At 34.5% G+C, this 23,880-nt stretch overlaps 1 protein-coding gene across 1 annotated transcript in view; it reads left to right on the forward strand.

Annotated features, from left to right (window-relative positions):
• RYR2 (ryanodine receptor 2) overlaps positions 1-23,880 on the forward strand; it is a 296,407-nt gene that overhangs the window by 73,810 nt on the left and 198,717 nt on the right. Inside the window, exons 2-8 of the mRNA XM_081335695.1 lie at positions 214-333; positions 7,777-7,881; positions 12,587-12,607; positions 17,597-17,611; positions 19,914-19,988; positions 20,662-20,740; positions 22,786-22,898. Coding sequence (XP_081191821.1) covers positions 214-333; positions 7,777-7,881; positions 12,587-12,607; positions 17,597-17,611; positions 19,914-19,988; positions 20,662-20,740; positions 22,786-22,898 — 528 coding nt within the window. The remainder of the gene's footprint in view (positions 1-213; positions 334-7,776; positions 7,882-12,586; positions 12,608-17,596; positions 17,612-19,913; positions 19,989-20,661; positions 20,741-22,785; positions 22,899-23,880) is intronic.

The following is a 23,880-nucleotide window of genomic DNA, read 5'->3' on the forward strand; positions in this document are numbered from 1 at the left end:
CACATTTTTTTACATAATTTACTTAAATGGTCTGTGACTGTCTTGCTGTGCTTATTTCTTCTCATTCAGTGATGGCTTATGTCAGTGAAAAAAATAAATAACTGTCCTAGAATTAATTTTGACTTCAGCTATATTTGGAAATACATCCCAAAGATCTGCAATCTAAAAGACTTAATCTTGTTGTCATTCTGTCTCTTTTTTTGCTTTTAATAGGATGATGAAGTGGTTCTGCAGTGTACTGCTACTGTTCACAAGGAACAACAGAAATTGTGTCTTGCTGCAGAAGGTTTTGGCAACAGGCTCTGCTTCTTGGAATCAACTTCTAATTCCAAGGTACATCAAGCTGTCTTGTTCTAATGCTGTTTTAAGATATTACTGTACTGCTTCTGCTTCACGAACCATATCAGATGCTGAGAGAATAGTGGGTTGCAAGGGAGAGTGAGCTGTAACACTGCATACGAACAGCAACATGAGGTTTACTTACAAGAAGCCTGCTCTTGTGGCAGTTTTGGTAGCCTTGGGTAACATGCATTCATATATAGATGTATATTTAGGATCCCCGTGAGACTACTGTTTTTAACTGTGATATAAAATAGTTTCTGCAATTTTAAAATAGTAAGAGGTACTCTGAGAGTACATTTTTTATATGATATTTATTGAAACTTTAAAAAATAAGATTAAAAAGTAATACAAACTAATAGAGAGTAAAGAATAAAAGAGAAAAAGAAAGCCAAGAGAAAACAAAAAGTGCAGAGAGAGAAAAAAAAACAGAAAAGAAAGGCTTCTGATATTGTTCACAGCAACTATAAGTACAATTATATTTTAACCTCTCTCTCTCTCAAGTTACATCTCAGGTTACGTTCATCCGGAAAGGCATCTCAGGTTTCACTAAAAACAAGCAATTGAAATTAATGAAAGATTAAATTTACTAGATCTCTGTACAGCACTTTGTGGAAAGAATGGGATTTATAGAATATTAGAGTCATGAATGACAGCGTGGCTGCAGTACCAAAAATGTCATCATGGACAGAAATAGCTGTAACAAATATGTTGGTAACCTTCTATCTTGATGATTTTATTGTGTTCTCTTTGGGATAGTTATTATTGTGGTCTGGAAGCTACAGCTAAAGCAAAATGCAGGAGCAAAGTTTAGTTTTTAAATATATATAAATATAAAGTTGTAATGACTGATCATAGTTGCTTTTTCAGTGCTGTCATATCTTTAGAAAGTCACTAAACAGGGCAGTCATTATACATGATCAACCTGTATTGTACATAGATTCTGGTGTATTTTAATTCTCTATACTACTTGAAACATATGCATGGCAGGGGATATATAATTATTTTGATTTATTTAAAAAAACGTGAGTTTTTTTTTCTAGCTATGTTTTTGAAGTAGTTTTAGCTACAAATGTTTCCTTTTGGTGAAGTTAGATATATTGATGAGAGAGTTGAATATATTTTTAAAAATTCTGAATATATGGTCTCCAGAAGAGATGGTGAGTTCAGGTGAATTTTCCCCAGTGTTTTTCTTTAATATAATTTTAATTAAACATATTACTTCCCATATGGTACAGACTAACGTTTTATTTTCAGCGGCTTATCATTTTCCAAATATTATTCATTATCTTAAAAATTAATTGGAATGTTAAATATTCATTTTAATAGCACTGATCTTGATGGATTCATCTATCCTGTTCCCTTGTAACAGCAATCCTAAAAAAAATGTAACAGAATTGAAGTACAATTCTAAAATAAAAGGTACTTGTTTAATAAATAAATTCCATTTAAGAAAAACATATTGTCCCCAGGTTTTTGTCCTGGCTTTTAAAGACTTCATGCAAGTATTTGTAATATCATCATTTATTTTGTTGATTCTGTAAACTCTTATGGAAATAATTTTTAATAGTTTTCATATGCATGTGCAAACTGGGAACTATTCTGTATTTTGCCATGTTCTTTCTGTCAGTACTGTGGCTTCCTGATCTGTATATAAATTTCTCATGAGCCCATCGAGTTGTTCTGGGATTCCCATTTTTCTGAGCACTTTGGTGTGATTGACATAATCAATGAAGCACATATTGACTTCTTTTGGGTATTCTTTGGCTTTTTCAATTATCTAGCGTATTCAGGAATAATGTCTTGTAGCCTTTCTAAACCAGTTTGAACGAACAGATAGCATCTCTTTTTCCATGTAGGTTGCTAATATTGCTCTCTGAAGCTTTTTAAGGTCCCTTCTCAGATTTTTGTCTTTCTATCTAGGCTTTGGCTTCTCTTCTCTTGTGAATTTTCATAGTTTGTTCTGACACCCAATTTTCTTTCCTCTGTTTCTTCACTTTTGGCAATTTATTTTTGCATTCATCCTTAATAATCCCTTTTAGTTTGTTCCATAATTATTTTGGTTCTCTATCAGTAAGTTTCAGGGCTTCAAAGAGATTCCTGATGTTTTCCTTGAAAATGGTGGGTGTTTAAGATCGTATCATAGAAACTGGCTTTCTGCTTCTTTAGCTTAACCCGGAACTTGTACATGAGCAGTTCGTGATCACCATCTGACTACGTTTTTAACTCCACAGTTTTTGGCCTGGAAGAAATTTTATGTATTAATATACTGTAGCTTGCCAATTATCATAGCAAAATTGCAATATATTACAGTATAAATGACATTGGTTCAAATTGATCTGGCAAGTTTAGTCACTAAGATTATTCTGTTAGAAGAAATGTTACTCCTCCATGATAGACTCAAAGATGAGAAGATAATAGCAGAGAACAAAGCATTAACTGCCACATGAAATTTGTAACTTGGAAGTCTGAAAAGGAAAAAGTGATAGAACTGATTTAAATATATATTTTACCTACATGGGTCTACTTGTACCACTTTTTAAATTACTCTATGGAATAGAATTAATCTAGATAGAGATTTTTAAATCAAAATATTTTTTTAAAAAATAGCACATGGATTCTCCTAGCTAAGTCCCCTCCCCTTTTGAATTCCTCCATGTAGAAAAAAAATCCATCAGTTCATACTTTCTTATGAGTAGGAAAATGCCACAGAATGGTTTTTCTTGTATTAGTTATGCTCTTTGCTTACATTGTTTGAATATGCCCTCAAGTGGTAAGAAATGGTATGTACCATATCTGAGGAAACAAATGCCTCATGATAAAGTTACATTTGGAAAGTGATTATATATTTGCTATTTTATTTATTAAATTTATTTGCCTGAGGTGACTCTGGGTGGCTTTCAATGTTAAAAGTAGTAAACCATACAAAAACATATATTTAGTAACAATAAAAGTACAACATTTGATTATAAAATGAGGGGAGGGAGCAGGATGCACAGGGGATGGGAGGTAGGGTCTACTATTGGCCCATTAATCATCTCCAGTGTGATACATCCACTTTGGGGCCCTGGGCCAACTGGCTCAGCCAAGTCTTCAGGCCCTTATGGGAAAATCAGGAGGGTGAGGGCAGATCTCATCCCAGGGGCAAGGTGTTGCAAAGGGCTGGAGCCACAGCAGAGGTCTGGATTCTGTCAGCCAGAATTCCTTGACCAATGGGATCTGCAGCATGCCTCCTCTGTTTACGTGGGTGGGGCGGCCCTGTCCCATTGGGTGACATGGTTCTCAATTTGTGGACCCATGCTGTGCAGGGCTGTATAGGTAATAACACCTTGAATTACACCTGGAAGCAAACTGGCAGCCAGTGCAACTTGCGGAATAGCGGTGTGACATGGACCACTCTAGGGGCCCCAACAGCTGCCAGCACTGTGTGTGGAAACATTCATGTAACTCTGGCCTTTAACTTATGTTGAGTACTGTTCTTTCTCTTACTAATAAAAGCCAGAAAAATAAGATTGCATAAATTAACTATTAAAGATTTTTTTATGAACAGTCATGTTTACAGCCAAAATATAATGTGCAAATGAAGCCTATTTCTGATGGTTTGAATCAGCTTTTCCCATATTTTCCATGTGCAAGTACCCTTGTGTTGTGCGTATGCTGTATAAGCAGATGCATAACATAAACCACTTTTAGAATATCATTCATTCAAAATATTTTATTGTACCCTTCAGCCGAGAAGGCTCACAAATAGACTTACATAAAAGCAAACTCACTCAGCAGTAAAGCACATACAGTGAAAAGCATCACTATCATTGGTATATAACTCTCTTTAGAAATCCTGCATATAGCATATAAAATAATTCCTTAACACATTAAAAAGAAATGTGTACTAAGTAATAAAATAATTCTGTGTGAAAAATGAAATGATGCAATTTTAGAGTTGTCCTTTCTTTTGCATTAGGTCATAAATAAAACTTTAGTTTGCATTATGCATATGTAATTACAACATCAGTAAACTACTTCAGTTTACTCATTTGCTTTTAATTGTTCCCTTGGATTGTTTATCGTCTGGCTGATTGAGGCTTTTTCTGTACTTAGCGCAATGATCTCATACAAGTGTTAAGTGTTTGGCATCACAAACAAAATCACACCAGCTTTTAAAACCAATGTGCATATAGTTAAACCATTTAACTCCTAGATGCTTTAGCTCCATAGAAGAAAGAACTTAATTAAATTTGTTAAAAGATTAGACTGAGTATATATCTTACTTTAAAACAATCCTGGCATTGAAATAAAATGTGGGGCAATATCTTCTTGGGCTCATATTATTTCATTAATTTTACCTTCCATTTCTGTTTTCTTGTTTCCATTGCTCATGGTATACATATAACTATTCAAATTAGACATGTAGGTTAGGAGAAGTCCAGCCATGGACCCCGCCTGATTCCAGTGCTCTGAAGTACAGGAAGGACAAAGAGATGGGGGAATGAACAATGAACACTGACCTGTAATTTTCCTTTCAAGATGAGTAGAGCTTAAGCGACTTAAAAATCCTAGTAGCAGTTGAACTGTTACTGGGATTGAGAGGATATAGAGCTAAGTGACAGAGATGGACAAAAATCATCCTTTGTAATTTTACAGCCTAGGAAGATCCCATCTGCTGCTACACAAAATGGTTCTATACCGTGTGTGAGTGGAGGGTGAGCCCTGGTCTTCCCTCCAGAACATCAGTACTCCCCCCAAACTAGGAGTCTCGCCTAAGTCAAATGAACAAAAAATGTATGATGGACAAGTGATGCTAAGGTTTAAAGAATGGGTCATTCAACAGGCAATCATAGTAAGTAACACTGGAACTTTAAATACAATGCTAATGAAAATGGGGCTGACAGAAACCATATTATATTTCTGCATTTCTGTGCGAAAATGAATTCTAGATTCTAATTATGATTTGAAGTTATTAGCTAGATTTCTTAATTTTTCCCTCTCTTCTGTACACACTACAGCAATAGGCAAGTTGCCAGAGCTTGTTTTGACCCTGACTTAAACAAGGAAAGAAAGGATCTTATCACATTTTGAAGTCAGTCCCTTTAGGAAAATATTTCAAATGCAAAAGATTTCTTTTTTTTATTTTATTGGCAATTTTAGTTAGGTGTGGGATTGGTTATTTAACAGGTTTTGCAATTTTTATGAAAAGCGATTTTGATTAGGGATTTTTTGGGAATGTAAGGTTTTACACTTAGCCTCACAATTGCCCCAGCGTTACTCAGGAATTTAAAGGAGCCAAAAGAAACTCCTGAGCCGAGGTTTCAGCAAGCAAACAACTTTTATTTTGATCAAAATAGAGTTGGGTGGCCACATCTCTCTTCATGGCTGGTAGAGAGATGAAGGCAACAACCAGGAAAGATGTCTTCCACCTTTTATACCCCTTCAGAACAAAGAGATCTGGTCTTGGTACTGGGAACCAAAAGTTACAGAAAAATAATTCCTACATGATGACACATACACAACAACCCAGGCTCCACCACAGCTCCTTTCCCCCTCCCCTTACCATGCTCTTTTCATGTAAGCAATCACCTGTACCTAAAGCATGAAACATTTGCTTTTATAGAACTAATTTCCCAATATAAAGCACCTGCAAAGCTGCCTGCACATAAACACGGAAGGTGCATGGAACGCTGTTACCTTCCCACCATAATGGTCCCTATTTTTCTACTTGCATTTTTACTTGCTTTCGAACTGCTAGGTTGGCAGAAGCTGGGACGAGTAACAGGCGCTCACTCTGTTACGCGGCACTTGGGATTCGACCCACCAAACTGCTGACCATATGATTGACAAGCTCAACGTCCTAACCCACTGAGCCACCATGTCCCCCCCCTCTCTCTATATATATATACTGTATATACACACACACATACGTACGTACATACATACATACATACAAACACGATTACAAAGTATCACTACTAATATCAATATTACTAACATCAACCTTAAGCATAATAAAATCCCTTCAGTACATTTTGTACTTTTGTTATTTAAAGATTTGTATTTACTTAAAAATCCCATTTCTTTCATATTCTGAAAAGTTTTTAATTGTTTAGTATTAATTGTTTGTTATGTACCTCATTAAAAGGTACAGTAATTTTTCCCTGTTACGATTAAAATATATAAACATATAAATATATAAACATAATTGTACTGTATTTAATTCTGAATATCTGTTTTGATATTTAAAGTAAAATAAAGGCTCCCTTGAGTTCAGCTGGCCTCCTGGTGACTACATGAATATTTCCATTATGTTTTCATGACAACCGTATGGAAGATGCTTGCTACCACTAGCTTAGAAAAGTTATTTCTCTCTCCAAACCTGCTTAGCCTCCAGCTCCTGGCATAGCTGGCAAGGTTCAGCCACCTTTGAGAGATTTTATATTTACTTACAGTACTAGTACTGACCATCTGATATCCAGATAAAGAGATAAAGTGGGGCATAATTAATAATTGGATACGAGATGAGTGGCAAATAAATTTCATAAATAAATAAATATAATTTCTCATGTCAGGCTATTCCCAGTGAAACATTCACATGAGGTAAATTGTGCATATTTAAAGCCTTACAAATCTATAGTGTGTGCCCTTGTGAAGATTTTAATGTAAGTAATTAAATCTTGGCAGTACAGGTTGTATGTAAAGTAATGAAATAGTTGAAGTTTGGATTTCAGCATGTTGCTCAAACAGGAGAAGAGTTTTTTCTATGGTTATTAATATGAATTTTCCACTTTAAATTGATTAGAAAGCTTGTTATGTTTCCTTGTCTCCCTTTACATTTTAACTGAGTTTTTGAATTTGATCAGTGATAATAGTCAGCCTAAACACAAACTGTAGAGCTGTGTCTGTTTGAATTTAGAGATTTTTTATAATGTCTGTACCATACAGCTGAAATCTTATACACATCTAGGAATAAGTCCTATTAATATCAAAAAGTCTTCAGATTTTGGGGGCTTGTTATTCTAAGGAGATATTGTAATCTCTTTTACTTAGTAATAATTGATGATATAAGAAGTCATAAAACATCAGTTTATCAAAATAAAATCCCATTAGCCATTCCTTTTCTAGGACACTCTGTACTATACATTAGTCTTTTTCTTGGGATGATGGATATATTTCTGTTTTTTTAAAGGAAGCTTATGAGGCTGATCTAGAGCCCAGAGGCATTCTTATTATTCTGAACATTGGTGCTCTGCAGTTTATTAGCTTCATACATTTTATACATGGATTTAGTAAAATGAATACAGACAGACAGAGTAAAAGGGCTGGGGGACTGCAAGATAGTTATTTCCATGTACGCTGAAGATTACAGATACAGAAGACTGTGATAAAGTATCAGGAGAATGCCTTGCTCAATGCTCTTTTCATAATTTCTTTTTCCCCCCCAATTAGAATGTTCCTCCGGATCTCTCCATCTGCACTTTTGTTCTAGAGCAATCATTGTCAGTCAGAGCTCTCCAAGAAATGCTGGCTAACACAGAGGAGAAAGCAGAAGGGGTAAGTTGTGATATGTTACAAGTGGTACGGTATTTGGAATTAAGGTTAAATAATAATCTTTTGCAACGTCAATTTTATAGGGCAGCTTTTGCCGTATTACTATATATTTTATTAATTGCCAATAACAATAATTGCCTATATACAAAGATATTGCAAAATTCCATTAAAGCTTTTGTGGTCAAATCAATTCAGAAAGAAAAGAAAAAGATTCTGGTGCTTGAAAAAAGGACAGAATAAAAATTAAGCCTTTTACAAGGTAATAAAATACTGGGATTTTGAATATAAATTCTGTTCCTGGTTACTCCTTAGTTTTACTTTTGGGTATTATTATATATTTAGATTGCAAATTGTGGCACACAATTTTTAAAAACCATTTGTAATTTTACCACCAAAAGACTATCGTGCTAGGACACATTAATGTCTTGGGCCAGTTCTGTTTACAGAATTTGTATCTCCTTTTCCCTGTGCATGGCAATTTTACCAAAGGTAGATTGCCCCAGCTGCTTGAAAATCATGTGGTCCTTAAAGCCTTACACTCTGTTGTTTCATAGTATCTTTCATGAAGAACTGCATGATGGCAACCAACAGTCTCTCATCTCTTTTTTTCCCTTTAAGCTAAATCATTTTTGTTTAATGCATTTTAGGTGAGACTATAATTGGTGTGATAGGCTTGTGTAAACTTGACTGACATAATTATAGAAATGCAATTTGGTATCATTTGAAGTATTGGTTCCTCTGAGATTGGATCCAGAATCAGGCATATATTTTCATAGATTTTACTTAAATTGGTAGCTCTAGCTCATAGACATGAAATTAATGATCTCCTAAAATACATTAAACTACTTTTGGAAAGGTTTAAACTTACATATTATTCAAAAGGCATCAGTTTTGAATTATCCCTTTTATATAATACTATTTCTAACTTTGTTGTGAACCCTACTGTTGAAAGCTACATTAAGAAAGTTAATTAAATTAGCCTCTTATGGGGAAAAAGACCCTTCCCAACATTATTGACTTGGATACAGATCCGGTATCCACAGGCACAGTGCTAGGGATTTTTTTTTTGAGAGCAAGAATAATGACATCATTTGCATTGCCTTCAGCCATCCCTCTGCATTTTGCTGCAATCTACTCTTTAGCTAGGGCAGAGCACATGGATTTTTCTAGCAGCAGTATTTTTCTGGGAGCTATCTATTGTAATGCAAAGCATTTTGAGGTGGCTTGGTTTTGAATGAGCCCAAGTTGATTAAAAAACTGTTCTGAGTAAAAAGAATTGGTAGAACTGAATGCAGAGTTTCCCAGTGCATATATAACCTTTCTGCAAGCTAGTCTGACTGCTTTTCTCATCTCTTTGGTTGGCTGTCTGTATTGTCTTTTCTGCCTTATGTGAAAGAGTTCTGAATGGGTTTTTTTTGGCCATGTGCTGTCAGCTAATAGAGGGAAGGTATAAAAGGTGTTGGAAAATTACTATGTGTAATTACCACTTTAGTTTGTACCCTAGCCTAGAGTCTAGCCCTAGACCAGGGGTAGGCAACCTCGGCTCTTTTATGACTCATGGACTTCAACTCCCAGAATTGCTGACTCAGGAATTCTGGGAGTTGAAGTCCATGAGTCATAAAAGAGCCAAGGTTGCCTACCCCTGCCTTAGACAATCCCATTCCCCCCTTTTTTTACAAGTTAACTGTCAAAACAAAAGATAGGCAAAAGTAGGGAATAAGAAAGTTAGGTACAACAGATAAAATTTTGTGTGTGTCTGTGTGCGTTTCTGTGCATATCTCTCCATATCTGTGTCTTATCAACACGAAGTTTCCAGCGCCTCTGGAAGCAATCCTGTGGATAATTAGCACTCCCGAAAGGAGTGGCCTTTGTTCATTCCAACTTTCTATTTTTTATGTACAAAATAGTGGAATTAAAATGAAAGTAGGACATGAGGTGATCCCTCATTTATTCTGAACCATTGAGGAACAGTGGATGGGGATGATGTATCTAAGGAGACTTGTTTCTGTTTGAATTCGTTATCAAGAATTTTGCTGCATATTATGGGAGGAAATTTTTTATGTTTTCTATATCTTGAAAGGCAGTCAAGTGTTTGTTCTATCAGGCTAAAAATAAAGTAACTTAATTGCTCCATAATCTGCTTTAAACAGGAGAAAATCCTTTTCTTCATACATCTTATACTTCCTATTATATTTGCATAATTATCTCATTTTGTTCAAGGTAATTTGTGTGGGGTAGGTTTCTTCTCTCTCTTATTATCAAACCTTATGCTCATAACAATCCTGTGAGGTTGACTATACTATATTTTTGTTTACAGATTATAATGTATGTAGAAATGAACCAGGAATTTGGTTGAGCATAATACATTCTACATTTGCTAGCACATTATCATATGACTGTAATTTTCTCTAAATACATTGTGAAATGTGCTGCTATTCACAATGGTGGCTATGTGCTTTTTCTTATATGCCCTCTTTTGCTGTGCTATCATGAGTGCCTGTACTTCAAAATTTACTAATGCAGTACTGCTTTCACTAGTAACAGACACTCTTGTTTTTTCTTTTTCATTCTCTGCCTCAGTCTCATATATGGGTTTTGAATCTGTGCAGAATTCTTCCTGGAAATAGTCTAAACCAGGGTTTTTCAACTTTGGCAACGTTAAGATGTGTGGACCTGAACTCTCAGGATTCCCAGCCATCTTGCTGAGTGGTGGATTCTGGCAGATGAAATCCATACATTTTAAATGAGAAAAAACTGGAGAAGAAATTTGGCATGTTTTGCTTGCTATCAAGTAGGAGAAATAACTTCTTACTCAGTTGTGTTGGTGGAAGATAGTCTGGATTCCCAGAATGGAATGATTGCATTCCAGAGGGCAACATAGTGGAGCTTAGATAGTTGAGACAGTGGATACTTTGGTTGTGAGAAAGAGTTAAGAAGGCTACTCCCTAGCAATTCTCAGAGTATATCTATAGTGATGCAAACAGTTGCTTTAGTTTGGTAAGATTTCTGTCCATAGGTGAGGAACTGTAAAGTAATTCAATATGTCTTTCTTGTTTCTTGGGTCCTGACAGTTGTCTTCTGATCTCTGTTACAGCAGTCAGTATATTTTTCCAGAGGTGTCTTTGACCAATTTCTTGTTGAGAGGTGTCCTTGTATTCCTTTCCTTAAAGCATGTTAGTGTAATAGATAGTGTCTCTAGTTTCTTCCCAGTTTGCACTTGTTTTACTGGCATAGCTATTATAGCCAAAAAAGGTTCAAATTAGTAGCCGAATCAGTGTACACTTCTGCTGGTCCTGACTGTTGTCCTATTTGCCTTGTTGAGAAATATAATATGTATTAATCTCTGTTTTCTCAAATAATCACAAATAAGTCCTATTAGAGGTATGCTTTCCTGGATACTATGATAATTTATAGAGAAAAAAATAATTATGAAAGGGAGACAGTTCAGTTTCATTAGCGCTGTAGGAAATAATATATAAGAGCGACCTTATATAGTTAGATTAATTGTATAGCTACCTTAATGTTATCAATATCCTACCATCATCATCATCTTCCACCATTTGACACCTACTTCTTTTAACTGAAGTTGCTAGGGACCATCTGTATATGCTCAGTCACAGAGTCATAATTTCTTCCTCTTGTTCTAAAAAATATTTCATATCTATGATTCTGGACAAATGCAGTTTTTCCCCTAAACTGTACCTAACATTTTTACAGCTAGGGAGTTCTACTCAAAGACTTCATTGTCACATGGAAGCTCCAGATCTTTCATGCAATCAATTTCAGCTTGTGAAAGTCACAATAACATCTAAATCATGTGAAAGGAGTTTGCAGTGTGGGATCTGAAGTGGTAACAGTGGGAGAAAGAAACAGCAGCAGCTTGAATGCTGTTTTAAGTCTGTGTGTGTGCTTCTCATCTAAGGAAATGTAAGGATGTATTATTATAGCTTCTAGAAATTTGAGTTCTCATTTTCTTTGAATGCATATATTCTTAACTGCTTGAAAAATGGCAAGGAGTCAGAATAGTTAAAATACCATGGCATTTTTTATGACTGCCCTGAGAGTTTAACATTTTACATCAGGGGTCCCCAACCCCCGCTCCGTGAACTGATACCGGGCTGTGGCATGCCAGCAACTGGTCCGCACAAACAAGCAAAGCCCCATCCGCGGGATGCAGGCAGGACACAAAACCATGCTTTCTCTGGTCCGCGAAAAAACCTCTCTCCACGGAAACGGTCCCTGGTGCCAAAAGGTTGGGGACCTCTGTTTTACGTAGAACATACAGCATTCAAATGCTCCATTCTATGTTATTACTGCATCCATCTACAAGTGGTAAAATGTTAAGCCTTGACGTTATTGAACATTGCATGAAAAGTAATTTTTCTGAAGAATTAATTAATAAATACATCATAATATCCATTTCATTTTAAATATGTTAAATTTATATTTGCTTCCCTTTCATTTTACATTTTTGCTCTTTGTATTATGCCCATATCACTGAAATTAAAGGTAGGATAAGTTTTATATTTCAGTATAATCTTTGTTAAAGTTGTCTTCAGAATATATCTTTATCAGTACATTGTTTTGAAACTGTTAGATTTTTAAGAAAGTGTTAAAATAATTGTTAAGGAAGATCCTTATATCAAATTGTGAGCACTATATTACAAAATATAATTGTAATAACAATATTCATTTTTTCTTTCTACAGCTAGTTGATGTGGAAAAATGGGTATGTGTTTCTGACTCTCTTGATGCAATATAATCCTGGTTTATTACAAAGTCAAATTTCCACATTATTCTGAATCCTGTGTGTATCACAAGATTGCTTTGCTAAGCTCAAAACAGACTTTTTTTGTGTGGGTGGGGGGGGAGACTTACAATGCTAGCTAGTATGGTGCATTCGTAAGTGTTTCTTATCCTATTAAATAATACAGAATATTATTCCTGCAATAAAGGAATTACACTCAGAGTTTTGAGCTTTGTAAATACATCTTCTAAATGTATAGCCTGTATAATATCTCTTATTAAGTGTACACCATAATGAAATAATGCATGTGATACCATATTTGTTCATATATGATATTGAAGATTTGCTTTATTACCAAATTCAGAACACATGGAATGGTTCAAGATAATGACAATTTGCCAGAGAGTGTACACAATATACATAGAAGGTTCCAGATTTCTCTTAATTTTGAATCTAAATGCATACTTATTTTAAGACATTAAAAAACCTAAAAAACCTATAAGAATTCAGTATGTGCATTCATTTTAAAATATAAAAAATCTGTAACTTTTGCTTTGGAGATCTTTGAAAATATATTAACCATGTGTTTTATGCTCATATATTATCAATGTTAAAGAACATATTTAGAATTATAGATACACAAGAAATGATGAAAATGCAGCCATTTTCTCTATTCCTTTACAATGCTTTTCTTGCTTTAGAAATCAGGTGCAGCAAGGGGAGGGTGTTGGAATGTAAGCTCAGCTAGCCATAACACTGTGGTGGGAATCCAAGGACAAGCTGATAACGTTTTGGCGGGCTGTGGAGCTAAGGACAAAGCCCCCAGTTTATTGGAGGTGGCCTTTGCACTTTGTTACTTTGTATCAGGGGGAAGGGAATTTAGTTTTTGGGTTCAACTATGTAGTGCCGATAGTCTGCTTCCTGAGTAAAAGACTCTTTAAGGAAAACAATGCCTTGAAGTTTTTTTTAAGGGTTTCATCTATCGGAATCATGACAGCTTCACTTTGTATTTTAAATGTTTGTAAACTATATTATATCCACAGTATTCCCATATTCTATTAAACAAGTTATTCAATAAAAAATAATGTTCCAGGATTTGTTCTTGATTATATGCTTGAAAATATTCTGCTTATGATCTGTGCTAGAATCTTCCTAGGTATCATTCAGATGGAATTGTTTTGTAGTTTGGTGGATCATGCTTTTTCTTCTTTCTGAAGTCAAAGACAATGTTTAGTTTCTTCCAGTCACTTGCGTTTCAGCATTTTTTCAGGATTTCACAAAGATAATACAAAAGGCTTTAGCCAGAATAGAAGAGCAAGTTTGATGTAGTGGTTAAGGCACCGGGCTATAAATGTGATTTACATTCCCACTTTAGACACAAAATCAATGTCAGCTTTGTTTGTAAGGTGGCAATGGCAAACTCTTCTAAAAACTTTGCCAAGAAACCACAGGATTTGTCCAGGCAGTTTCCAGAAATCAATACTGACATGAAGGCATTTTTTAAAAATCTAGAAAATCACGTAGTTCTTTCTGAACTCTAGGATGCAGTTCCTTTGGTCCTGAAATCTTAAATCCTTTTAATGTATTTTTATATCATGTTTGTATTGATTTCAAACTTCACTACTGTCATTCACAATTTTGGTGGAACTGAATAAAATAAGGGACTGAATAAAATAAGCACTGATAGATCTTATTTAATTTTCTTAAACCAACCAATCAGCAAATATTCACTTAACTTAATACTATATGCAGCAGGTGTTTAACTAAAGTTAGTTTCTTTAAGGACAGTTTATCCTAAGACCAATATTTATGCAGTATTTTACAATCTGACCTAGTGATTAGATAGACAGACAGACAGGAAGCTCATGTACATATTTGTGTCAGGATATGAGCCAGAGTGATTAGTTGTATTTGTTGACATTGATTCTAAAAAGTCTCATGCAGTAAATTCAATTTACGCTTTTCATAATATATGGAACAAATGGAATAGTTAATTCATCTGATGGTAATGACACAAAATACATTAAGGAAATACTTTACCACAAATTTATAGGCGATTTTAAGCATATTTATTTCTAAGTGGGTTCCACTAATTGCAGGAATTGAGACTGCAGTGTGGCATTGTAATCCTATGTGTGCTGTAATAAGTGCTGTTGGATTAAATAGAATTTAACTCCCACTAGGTTTTTCTCTTTCTTGTCTGAGAAAGTCTCACTTATACTTAAGCAGAGATATATACTATTATTCTGTTTTTGTGCTGAATCTATATTTGCCAGCTTTTGTGCAAATTTTGGGTGCTTTGTTTTTAACATCAATTTGTTCTATTGGAAATAACAATCTTTAATTTTTGCTTTGAAAAAAAATTGCAGATCAAGCTGTCTTGAACCCCAACTTTCTATTGGTTTTCTTTTTCTGATCAGATAATAATTTTAATAGGATCTAATTCTTGGCTTGGTTTATATAACCCGTTAAGCTGTTGTGTGATTTATAAACAAATTAAATAAATAAATAAATAATTTTTTTTAAAAAAAGCATGGTTTAAGACAAGAATCGTGATAATGCTTAAAAAAATAAAGCATACTCTACCTTGTTAGGTAAAATCAGCCAGCATGAGGTAGCATTAGCAGGATACTTCTAATAATCCATTGCTACAAGTATTAATATATTATTAGAGGTTGAAGAAGAAAGAATACAGGTGTACTTACTCTGCACATATATTTTAACCAATGTGTCTCATATTAAAATATTCCCAAAGTTCATCTTCATAGCTTCTAATCATAAGACAGACAAATACTATTCTTTTGCAAAAGCATTCAAAATTGAGTCAAATCCCAAGGAAAATACTTCTACCAAACCTGTGCATGTAAGACTGGGGAGCTAAAAATACTTTAAATATTGAAATTTGGGTCCAGTTCTGCAGTTGTTGAGCTCAGTAAATGTGTATTTGTGCTATGCAGAGAAAGATATATTAAAGAAACCCTCAGACATAGCTCAGCCATTATATCTTTCTGCACACAAAGCTCCAAGGAATCCCTGTGGCTAGTAAACAGTCTGTTCCTGCATTAGATTAGATTGATTTCTCCTTCTCCAAGCCCACCTATCTTCCTCCCACTGTATCGCAGAGCGTTGGAGCAGTGTTAGATTGATTACGTCATATAACCCATCCCTTTTGGCCACGACTCAATTTTTCTTGATAAAATGCAAGTCTGTTGGCCTCTCCATGAGCAACAACAGCACATCCATCACAGAGAGAAGATGAATAACACCATTTCCATCAATACCTGTAGTTCTTATAGAAGCAGCAGCTGAAATGTGGGAAGGGGAAGGAACCTGAGATATGATTCTGCTGTAAAAGCAGTTTGAAAAAAATGGGGAAAGTCCATGGCAATTACCAGAATTAACTGTGTTAATGCAATTGGGTGATTGCCTGTGCTAAATGGGAAACACAGTGGAACTGTGTCAGAGTTATCTATGAACCGTTTGGGGCCTGATGGGCTATATTTTCAGATAAATGCCACTTACCTCTGAGTGAAGCATGTCTATTATTAATTATTAGAGCTGTGCAATGCTTCAGTCTCTCTGTTTCTCTTTCCCCCTCTTTCTTTAAAGCAGCTGCATCTTTTTCTGGGCAACTTGGGAAAAGATGCATTTGGTTAAAGAGATTTGCATCAGTGTTATATGTGCACTCCCACACATTCCAAAGAACATTTTGCCTTTCAAATTCAAAGAGCTGCCCAGCTTTATTAGTTATTTTTTTCTTACCAGTACAAGTCAGTATATAATCAAAAAGCCTTTACATTGAGAAATAGATTTTTCAAAGTTCACAACATTTAATCAAACACTCTCCTCTATTTTTTTTAACAATCTTATGTAAAGTAGAAAAATAGTTGCCAATTTTTTCTTAGGTTTTTAATAGAAAAGTACTTAATTTAATATAGGAGACAGGGTCACAAAATTGTTTGGCAAGCATTTCAAAATCATGCGAGCCTCAGCATTTGAATTCCAGTTGCCCTTTCTAATCTAAGGACACTATATTTCTTGATTTTTCATAAGTAGATAAATATGAATGTCACATTGGATCCAACTATGAAACCCCCAACTATTCAATTATGCACTAGTTTTTAGATGTAGAAAAGTCATTGATGACAGCATAAGAACAGCTCTACTGGATCCAATTAAAAATGATATATAGTCCAGCATTTTGTTACAACAGCCCCATTTTAAAACATAATGGCAAATGTACAGTAATTGTTGGTGTTCGCTAGCACATCCAAATATATCTGTGTCATAAGACATTAGATAATCAAAATACTATAGTAATACTACTACTAAGAATAATTAAGATACAATATCCTATTTTTCTGCCAGTAGAATCTATGATTAGGGTTATATCAGCAACACATATCAATTTATCACTTCCAGTTAACAGGATGTTGAATGCCAGGCTTAAAATGGTGATGGGAAGCAATTTCAGTGGATCACAGATTGTTACAGGCACTTACAAGGCATGCTTCTTAGTATGGCAACTATAAACACTGTCATGTAATAATGTATTTTGAAGTAAGCTAATTTATAAGATTGGTATCCTGTTTTGTTATGACATTTTTACTCTGTTGTGATTTAGAACACCCAAAGCATTAAAATCAATACTACACAGTACAGAATTAAAAATATTTTATTTTTATGAACTGTTTAGAAAAGATTAATGTAGAGCTGCATAAATAAGTGCATGCATTATTTTCTCTTAAAATTATTTCTTTAGTATCACCTATTAATTTTTACCTAATTGTTATATATGTATATAATTTATTATTTTTTACAAAAATCTTTCCATATAATGATAGTAATGTAAATATAATAATTTTCTCAAACTTTTGGTACAGTATAAGGAAAATAACCAATATTATATAAAAATGCAGACTGACTGTAATGTGTAATTATTTCTTCTTTCTCTTTTTAATGGTGCTTCAGAAATTTATGATGAAGGTAAGCTTGAAAACAATTATTTCAGTTCATTCCAGCAAGGTTCTGTTATAACAACATTATAAATACACATCCCTAATAAATAAGGAGTAATATACTATTTTGTGATGTAGAGCAGGGATGTCAAACTCGTGATGTCACGCGATGTGTTGCGTCATATTGCAACTTTTTTGTCATTGCCAGCAGTGGGGTGGACACAGTTTTCCTATGATGCTTCTGGCCCCTGGGCCGGCAGTTTGACACCCCTGATGTAGAGACACTTTGGATTCACAAGACTATTTGCACTTAAGAGAAGTCCCTGGACAATATGTTTGCATAGCAAAAAAAAAAAATATGTTTAAGAACAGTGAAGCAATTTATTCTAGACTAATTTTGCCTTAAAGGTATGCATTTTAAATTCATCCAAGTCAACAAGTCATATATTTAACTCAGATGTGATGTCAGCCCTATAAAGTAGACCACACTAAGAAACAGACACCATGTAGATCTAAAGGTACTCTTATTGGAATAGCTATAGTAACATAATCCTGCATGTCTTAATGTACTTCCCTTCATCTCTCTTTTTTCTTCATGTGAATTAGCTAAGGGCCCATCTGAGGCATTTTTGTAAATTACTTTCTTGGACTGGGCTTAGGCCTCATTTAGCTGATTATTGCCTTGGTAACAGTTCTTCCTTCTGACCTTCAAGGCTGTTTTTTATATTCACTGCATGTGAATATAACAAACTGTACAATGCAAAGTTGTAGAACAAGAAATCTTATATCTGTTATGAGTTAGATCATGCCGTATATTCTCACCTAAGTAAGATTGATCTAGTAAGATTGATCTAGATATTAATTATTTTGCCTCATTCTGATTCCAGATGAACATAGGTTGAAGCATGTTTCCCTTACCAATGTTATAGCTTCACTTAAACCTAGTGTTTCTTGCCAAGATCTTTAAAAAAGACTTTAAAACTGAGCTTTTCAAAAGAGCATTTAGATAAGATATGGCATTGATATGCCAATTATTATTGATTTTGATTATAGTATAAGGTTTTGAGATTTTAAGATCTTATTATAATTATTCTGTTTCAATATTGCACATTGCTAAGAGACCATGTGAAGTAGGGCAGTTTATAAAGACAGCATACCTAGTGGATAGCATTTAATTTCTTGCTTTTCTGTTTGATCAGGCATCCAATGTAACTAATAATTAAACTGCAGACTGTGAAATAGAAATTAAAAAACAAATTATGCAGAAAATAGTTATAAATATGATAACAGTCAAGAAGAGTGGATCTAGATGTAATTCTGAGAAAACATTCTGACCATTTAATGGGCACTACAAAAAAGCCTTTTCATTTACGTTGGATCAGTAAACTAATACAGAAAGATTTCACATATAGGTTTATAGTTTAGGCAGTTTGCAGTTGTTCAGATAGTCATCCTAATCTATTGAAGACTAAGATGAATAGCTAACACTTTAAATTGTGCCCACTAAGCAACTGGCAATCAACATAGATTTAAAAATATAATCCTCTTATGATTCTTGGAATGAGAATTGCTTGTAGTACTGTATGTTTAAAACATGTTAAGGTTGCAGATATAAATGGTATAATTGCATGTCATTTGTTTTTGGTTTAATGTGCTTGTGACAACTGGGTCTGGGTCTGAAGATCACAAGAATGCTGTTATAATACCCCTTAAAAAAGAGAGAATGAAAAAACTGTAGGAGGATTCCTGTTCGCTGTACTGTATGTGGGAAGTTGTTTGGTAGAATTCTGATTGAAGGAAAATGAAGAGCACCAGTGGGGGTCAGTAGGGCAAATTTTTGCTATTTAGTACATCTGAGAAGTGCTAGAATCATGAAAACGGAAGTTTATTGTAGATTTATTAAGAAAATGTTTTGTGCAAACAAGTACTGAAGGTTGATTGCTGAATGCAGTAGGAGTGGTATATGATGGGGGGGAAATCAGGAGTGAGAATAAATAAAACAGGTTTTTTTCCCCTCTTTAGATATTCTGCAACAGGTCACTCAGGTTTTAGAGAACCTTGCTTTTATTGGTTATTAAGCCTGTCTGTCAGGGTTAAAATACTCATTTGCCGTAATATTTCCAAAAAAGGCTGGATTTTTGACTCCACCTAGTTTAGACTACTCTGGGGACTGTGAAGACATTGCTGATGATCATATTGGGAGCTCTGATTATCATTCCAACCTATCATTTAGTGGGATCACTGCAGAGACAGCTCTATTATTTTTTCTCTAAACTGAAAGAAACAGCTCTAAGCTAACATGTTACTAATTGTTCTTTTAATTCACATAGACTGCTCAGGGTGGTGGTCATAGAACTCTCCTCTATGGACATGCAATATTACTGCGCCATTCTTACAGTGGCATGGTATGTATAACCTTATCCACAGTATTTATAGTGTTGGTATGTTTCTTTTTTATGTATCAGGATCAATATAGTTCAACACTAGGCTTAGATTATGGCTGTATTTCAACTTTATACAATATTTGGATAGTTTATTTTTTAATATTCATTCAATATTATATTGAATAGACTGCATCCAAAATGCATGGTTTGTTTGGCTTGAATATTGTATTTTCATTGTCTGTGTACCCCATCTAAAATGTAGAGTCTGGGTAGCTAGTTTGGTAGATCTGTTTTTTGTCCTTCTTCCATATTTTTCAAGTTTCCAAGCTCCAAATAACCCTATTTCTTTATAATATTTCATTTTTGGAATGTTGAAGTGTGATGATAAGAAATATAGACATTTTATGGAAGAGCATCTTGCCTTATAGCTATTTATGTCTAATTTTAGTTAATGCTTATGCTGTAGAAATGTATACACAGAGTATGTGTTTGTGTGTCTGTATATCTCTGTGTGTATTTGTGTGTGTGTGTGTGTGTGTGTGTGTGTGTGTGTATGTGTGTTTAAAATTTTACAGCTGATTATATGTGATTATATGTGAGCTTCCAGCATAGAATGGTGGAATATAAATAGAAATGATATATTTAAAATTGTATAGCAGAACACTACACACTTGTTTCTTTTTTCTTTTCTTAGTATCTGTGTTGTCTCTCCACATCACGAACATCAATGGATAAATTGGCTTTTGATGTAGGCTTGCAAGAAGATACCACAGGTGACTACTTCATGAAAAAAGTCTGAATTTTGATTTTTATGGCCTTGTTGAGATTTACTAACTTATATTTTGGAGAGAAGTCCAGTTTTTTGTTTACTGTTGGTAGGGTTAACATTCTAATGGGTTACTTGACTGTATGAATCCTGGGACAGTGCTGGTTGACTCTCAAAGAAAGAGGTTGGTCACAGAATGACCACTTTCTATTCCACTTTTGAAGATTCTATATTAGATTCATTCATGGTAGTCATAATATTGGATAGTACTGTGTACACTGTGAAAAGGAAGATGAGCTGATTTCTGCCCAAATCTACACGTGGGTGCTAATTTTCTCTTACCACACTCCCTCTCTAAAAATGTGCTGTGGAGCTAAAATGGCATTACAATACTATATATATACTATATACAATACTATGTATATATGTATGTATGTATGTATGTATGTATGTATGTATGTATGTATGTATGTATATATACTGTCATATTTCCAATTCATCTGATATTTTCAATTGTACCATACCTTCTTATTTTATCTATCCGGTCTACTGGTATGCAGCAGAATGATAAAGATGCTATTTTCTATAAAGTCAAAATTAGGATTATAGATATTTTCAAGATTATATATGTGCGTTAGGACAGGGAAAACTGAATGCCCATCAAAGTTATATTTTAATGGCAACATTTTTAAAACATATATTTATTACTGACATTGAGTCAGTGTGGTGTACTGGTTAAGATGCTGAACTAGGAGTAGGGAGATTGAGTTTCTAATTGTTCCTTAGATAACCAAATCCATCTGGGTAATTTTGGGCCAGTCATTCCCTCTTAGCTGAAAGCAACGTTAAGATCTGTGACAAGCTAATTGATAAACAAAACTCATTGTCCATTCACACACTGATAGTTTCACTGTAAGAACTAGATTAGCCCACTACAAAAACTAGCAGACCCTGCAACTCTCTGGGACAAATGCAAAAACAACAGCATTTATCAACGTCAGTTGCAGGGTTATCTTTAGCTTTTTTTTTTTTGCAGAAGCAGTCTTGTAGGCTGATATCACATTTATAACTGATGTGGACCATTATCAGCTGTAGAATACAGGGTTCAACAGTTGAAGCACATGAATAGACTTTGCCTAATATTCATGTCATTTACAGTATTACGTTTTGAAATTTTTAAAAGAACTTTCACCCAAAGCAAAAAATAAAATGGAATGTTAATAGATGAATTTTACCTAAAGGAATTTCTAATAAGAATTCCAGATCTATGCAGAATCAACTCCAAATCTAACTCATGAAGTTGGCTGATTTTGGGAGCTCTGTGGCTTATTTATTTAAAACTACAGCATATCTGTTTCTCCTTTGGAATATTATGACCCTGCATAGCCTATGGGTGATCTGTTTTTCTACTGGTGGAAGCTCTTCCATCATCATATCATCTGGTTCCCGGAGTCAAGGCTGTCTCCTCCCTCCCACCCAGAGTGCTTTTTTCATGGTGTTTTTCAGTGTTTACAATATATTTCCTTCTCTTATTAATATGTTGCTGTAACATGGAAGTGTGGTTACCACTGCTGGGAAAGTTGCTAATGTACTATCTTTTCAGCTTCATTGTTTGCAAGAGGCTTTCAAAAGGAGGAAACATCACTTTAAAGCCTGAAAGATTCGCCTCATAGTAGCCACATGGTTTGTTTTGCATAATACCAAATGTATGCATATACTGCTGCAAATATATGCTGCTGCAATTTATTTTAATAATTTTAAAGAACGATTAAGTTACATTCTTTACATTCTATTATTGGTTAGCCAGTGCGAAAACTAACTGGTAGTGAAATTCGTAGCATATTAAGTTAGGAAAAAATAAAGATAGTAACAGTGAGTGATTAGGGAGTGGAAATGACCCCGTTGGAACCTTATGTGGAAACATTTTAAGACAAAGTAATGGTGTTTCAGCTGGACTGCTAGTAGTTCATTGCTGTATATTGTTATTATTATTAAGCCAATGGTTATATTCACAATTCTAGATGCAAAATAAAACAATATGTTCCCATGCAGGGGAAGCCTGCTGGTGGACTATACATCCTGCTTCCAAACAACGTTCAGAAGGAGAAAAAGTGCGTGTTGGGGATGACCTCATCCTTGTCAGTGTCTCTTCAGAAAGATATTTGGTGAGTGATGAAGAAGAGAGTATACTAATATGTTATTTAATAAAACTTTAAAAAGTAGAAAAGTGAGTTTAAAAAAATAGATAATACATAAACATTGTATGTTTCAGTCAGGTCCTTATCCAATCCATGCTGGCATGGAAATCCTTATGTATAAGGCAGCTTTTCAAAAAAAAAAAGTTCAATTTTAAAATAAGTTTAAAGTATAAAAAAGATAGGTGTAAGAAATTAAAATGAATATTTATTAATGTGTAATTTTAAATACATACATTATTCATATTTATCTCACTATACCTTTCTTGTTCAGAAGATTAAAAAGGCAGCTTACGTACAGGTAGTCCTCAGTTAATGATGGTAGTTGGAACCGGAGTTTCTGTTGTTAAGCAATACAGTTGTCAAGTATGATGTCACATGACCACGTTGTTTAGTGATGACAATCCTTGCACTCCTCGTTGTCATTGCTTGTGATGGAATGCAGTCAGGAACTGGATTCCAGGAAGAAGAAGGCAGTGCATTCCAGAGGAATAAATTCAACTCAGCCTAGATCTAACCTTTGAGAGAAATGGTAAAGACAGCCTTTCCCTTATAGGCTCCAAGAGTATATTGTAAATGTAGATATTTATAGTGAAACTTTTTTGTCTATAGGTGCTATAAATAATAAGGAACTCAGCTTGGCAGAATCATCACATGTCATTCTTGGTTTGGGGCCTGATATGGTATATGAAACTAATATATCACTTCCTGGTGATATTCAACTGCATTTCTCTGGCCTGGATCCTGGTTGTAGTGTGGGATTGGATGAATGCCAGTAAACTGAAGTCGAGGGCTAGAAAGGCAAAGCATCTTGTGCTTTCTCCAAAAAATGAATTATGTATTCATCATTTGATCAGAAGTTCAAGTAACCTTAATGTCTAGGAGCACTATTACCAGATTTGATTTATTTGTAAGTTATATCTTTTCTTGGATAAGGCTAGCCTGGCAATTG

The sequence above is a fragment of the Vipera berus genome (genome assembly GCF_964194415.1).
Source record: "Vipera berus genome assembly, chromosome: 1".
Classification (NCBI taxonomy): Eukaryota; Metazoa; Chordata; class Lepidosauria; order Squamata; family Viperidae; genus Vipera; species Vipera berus.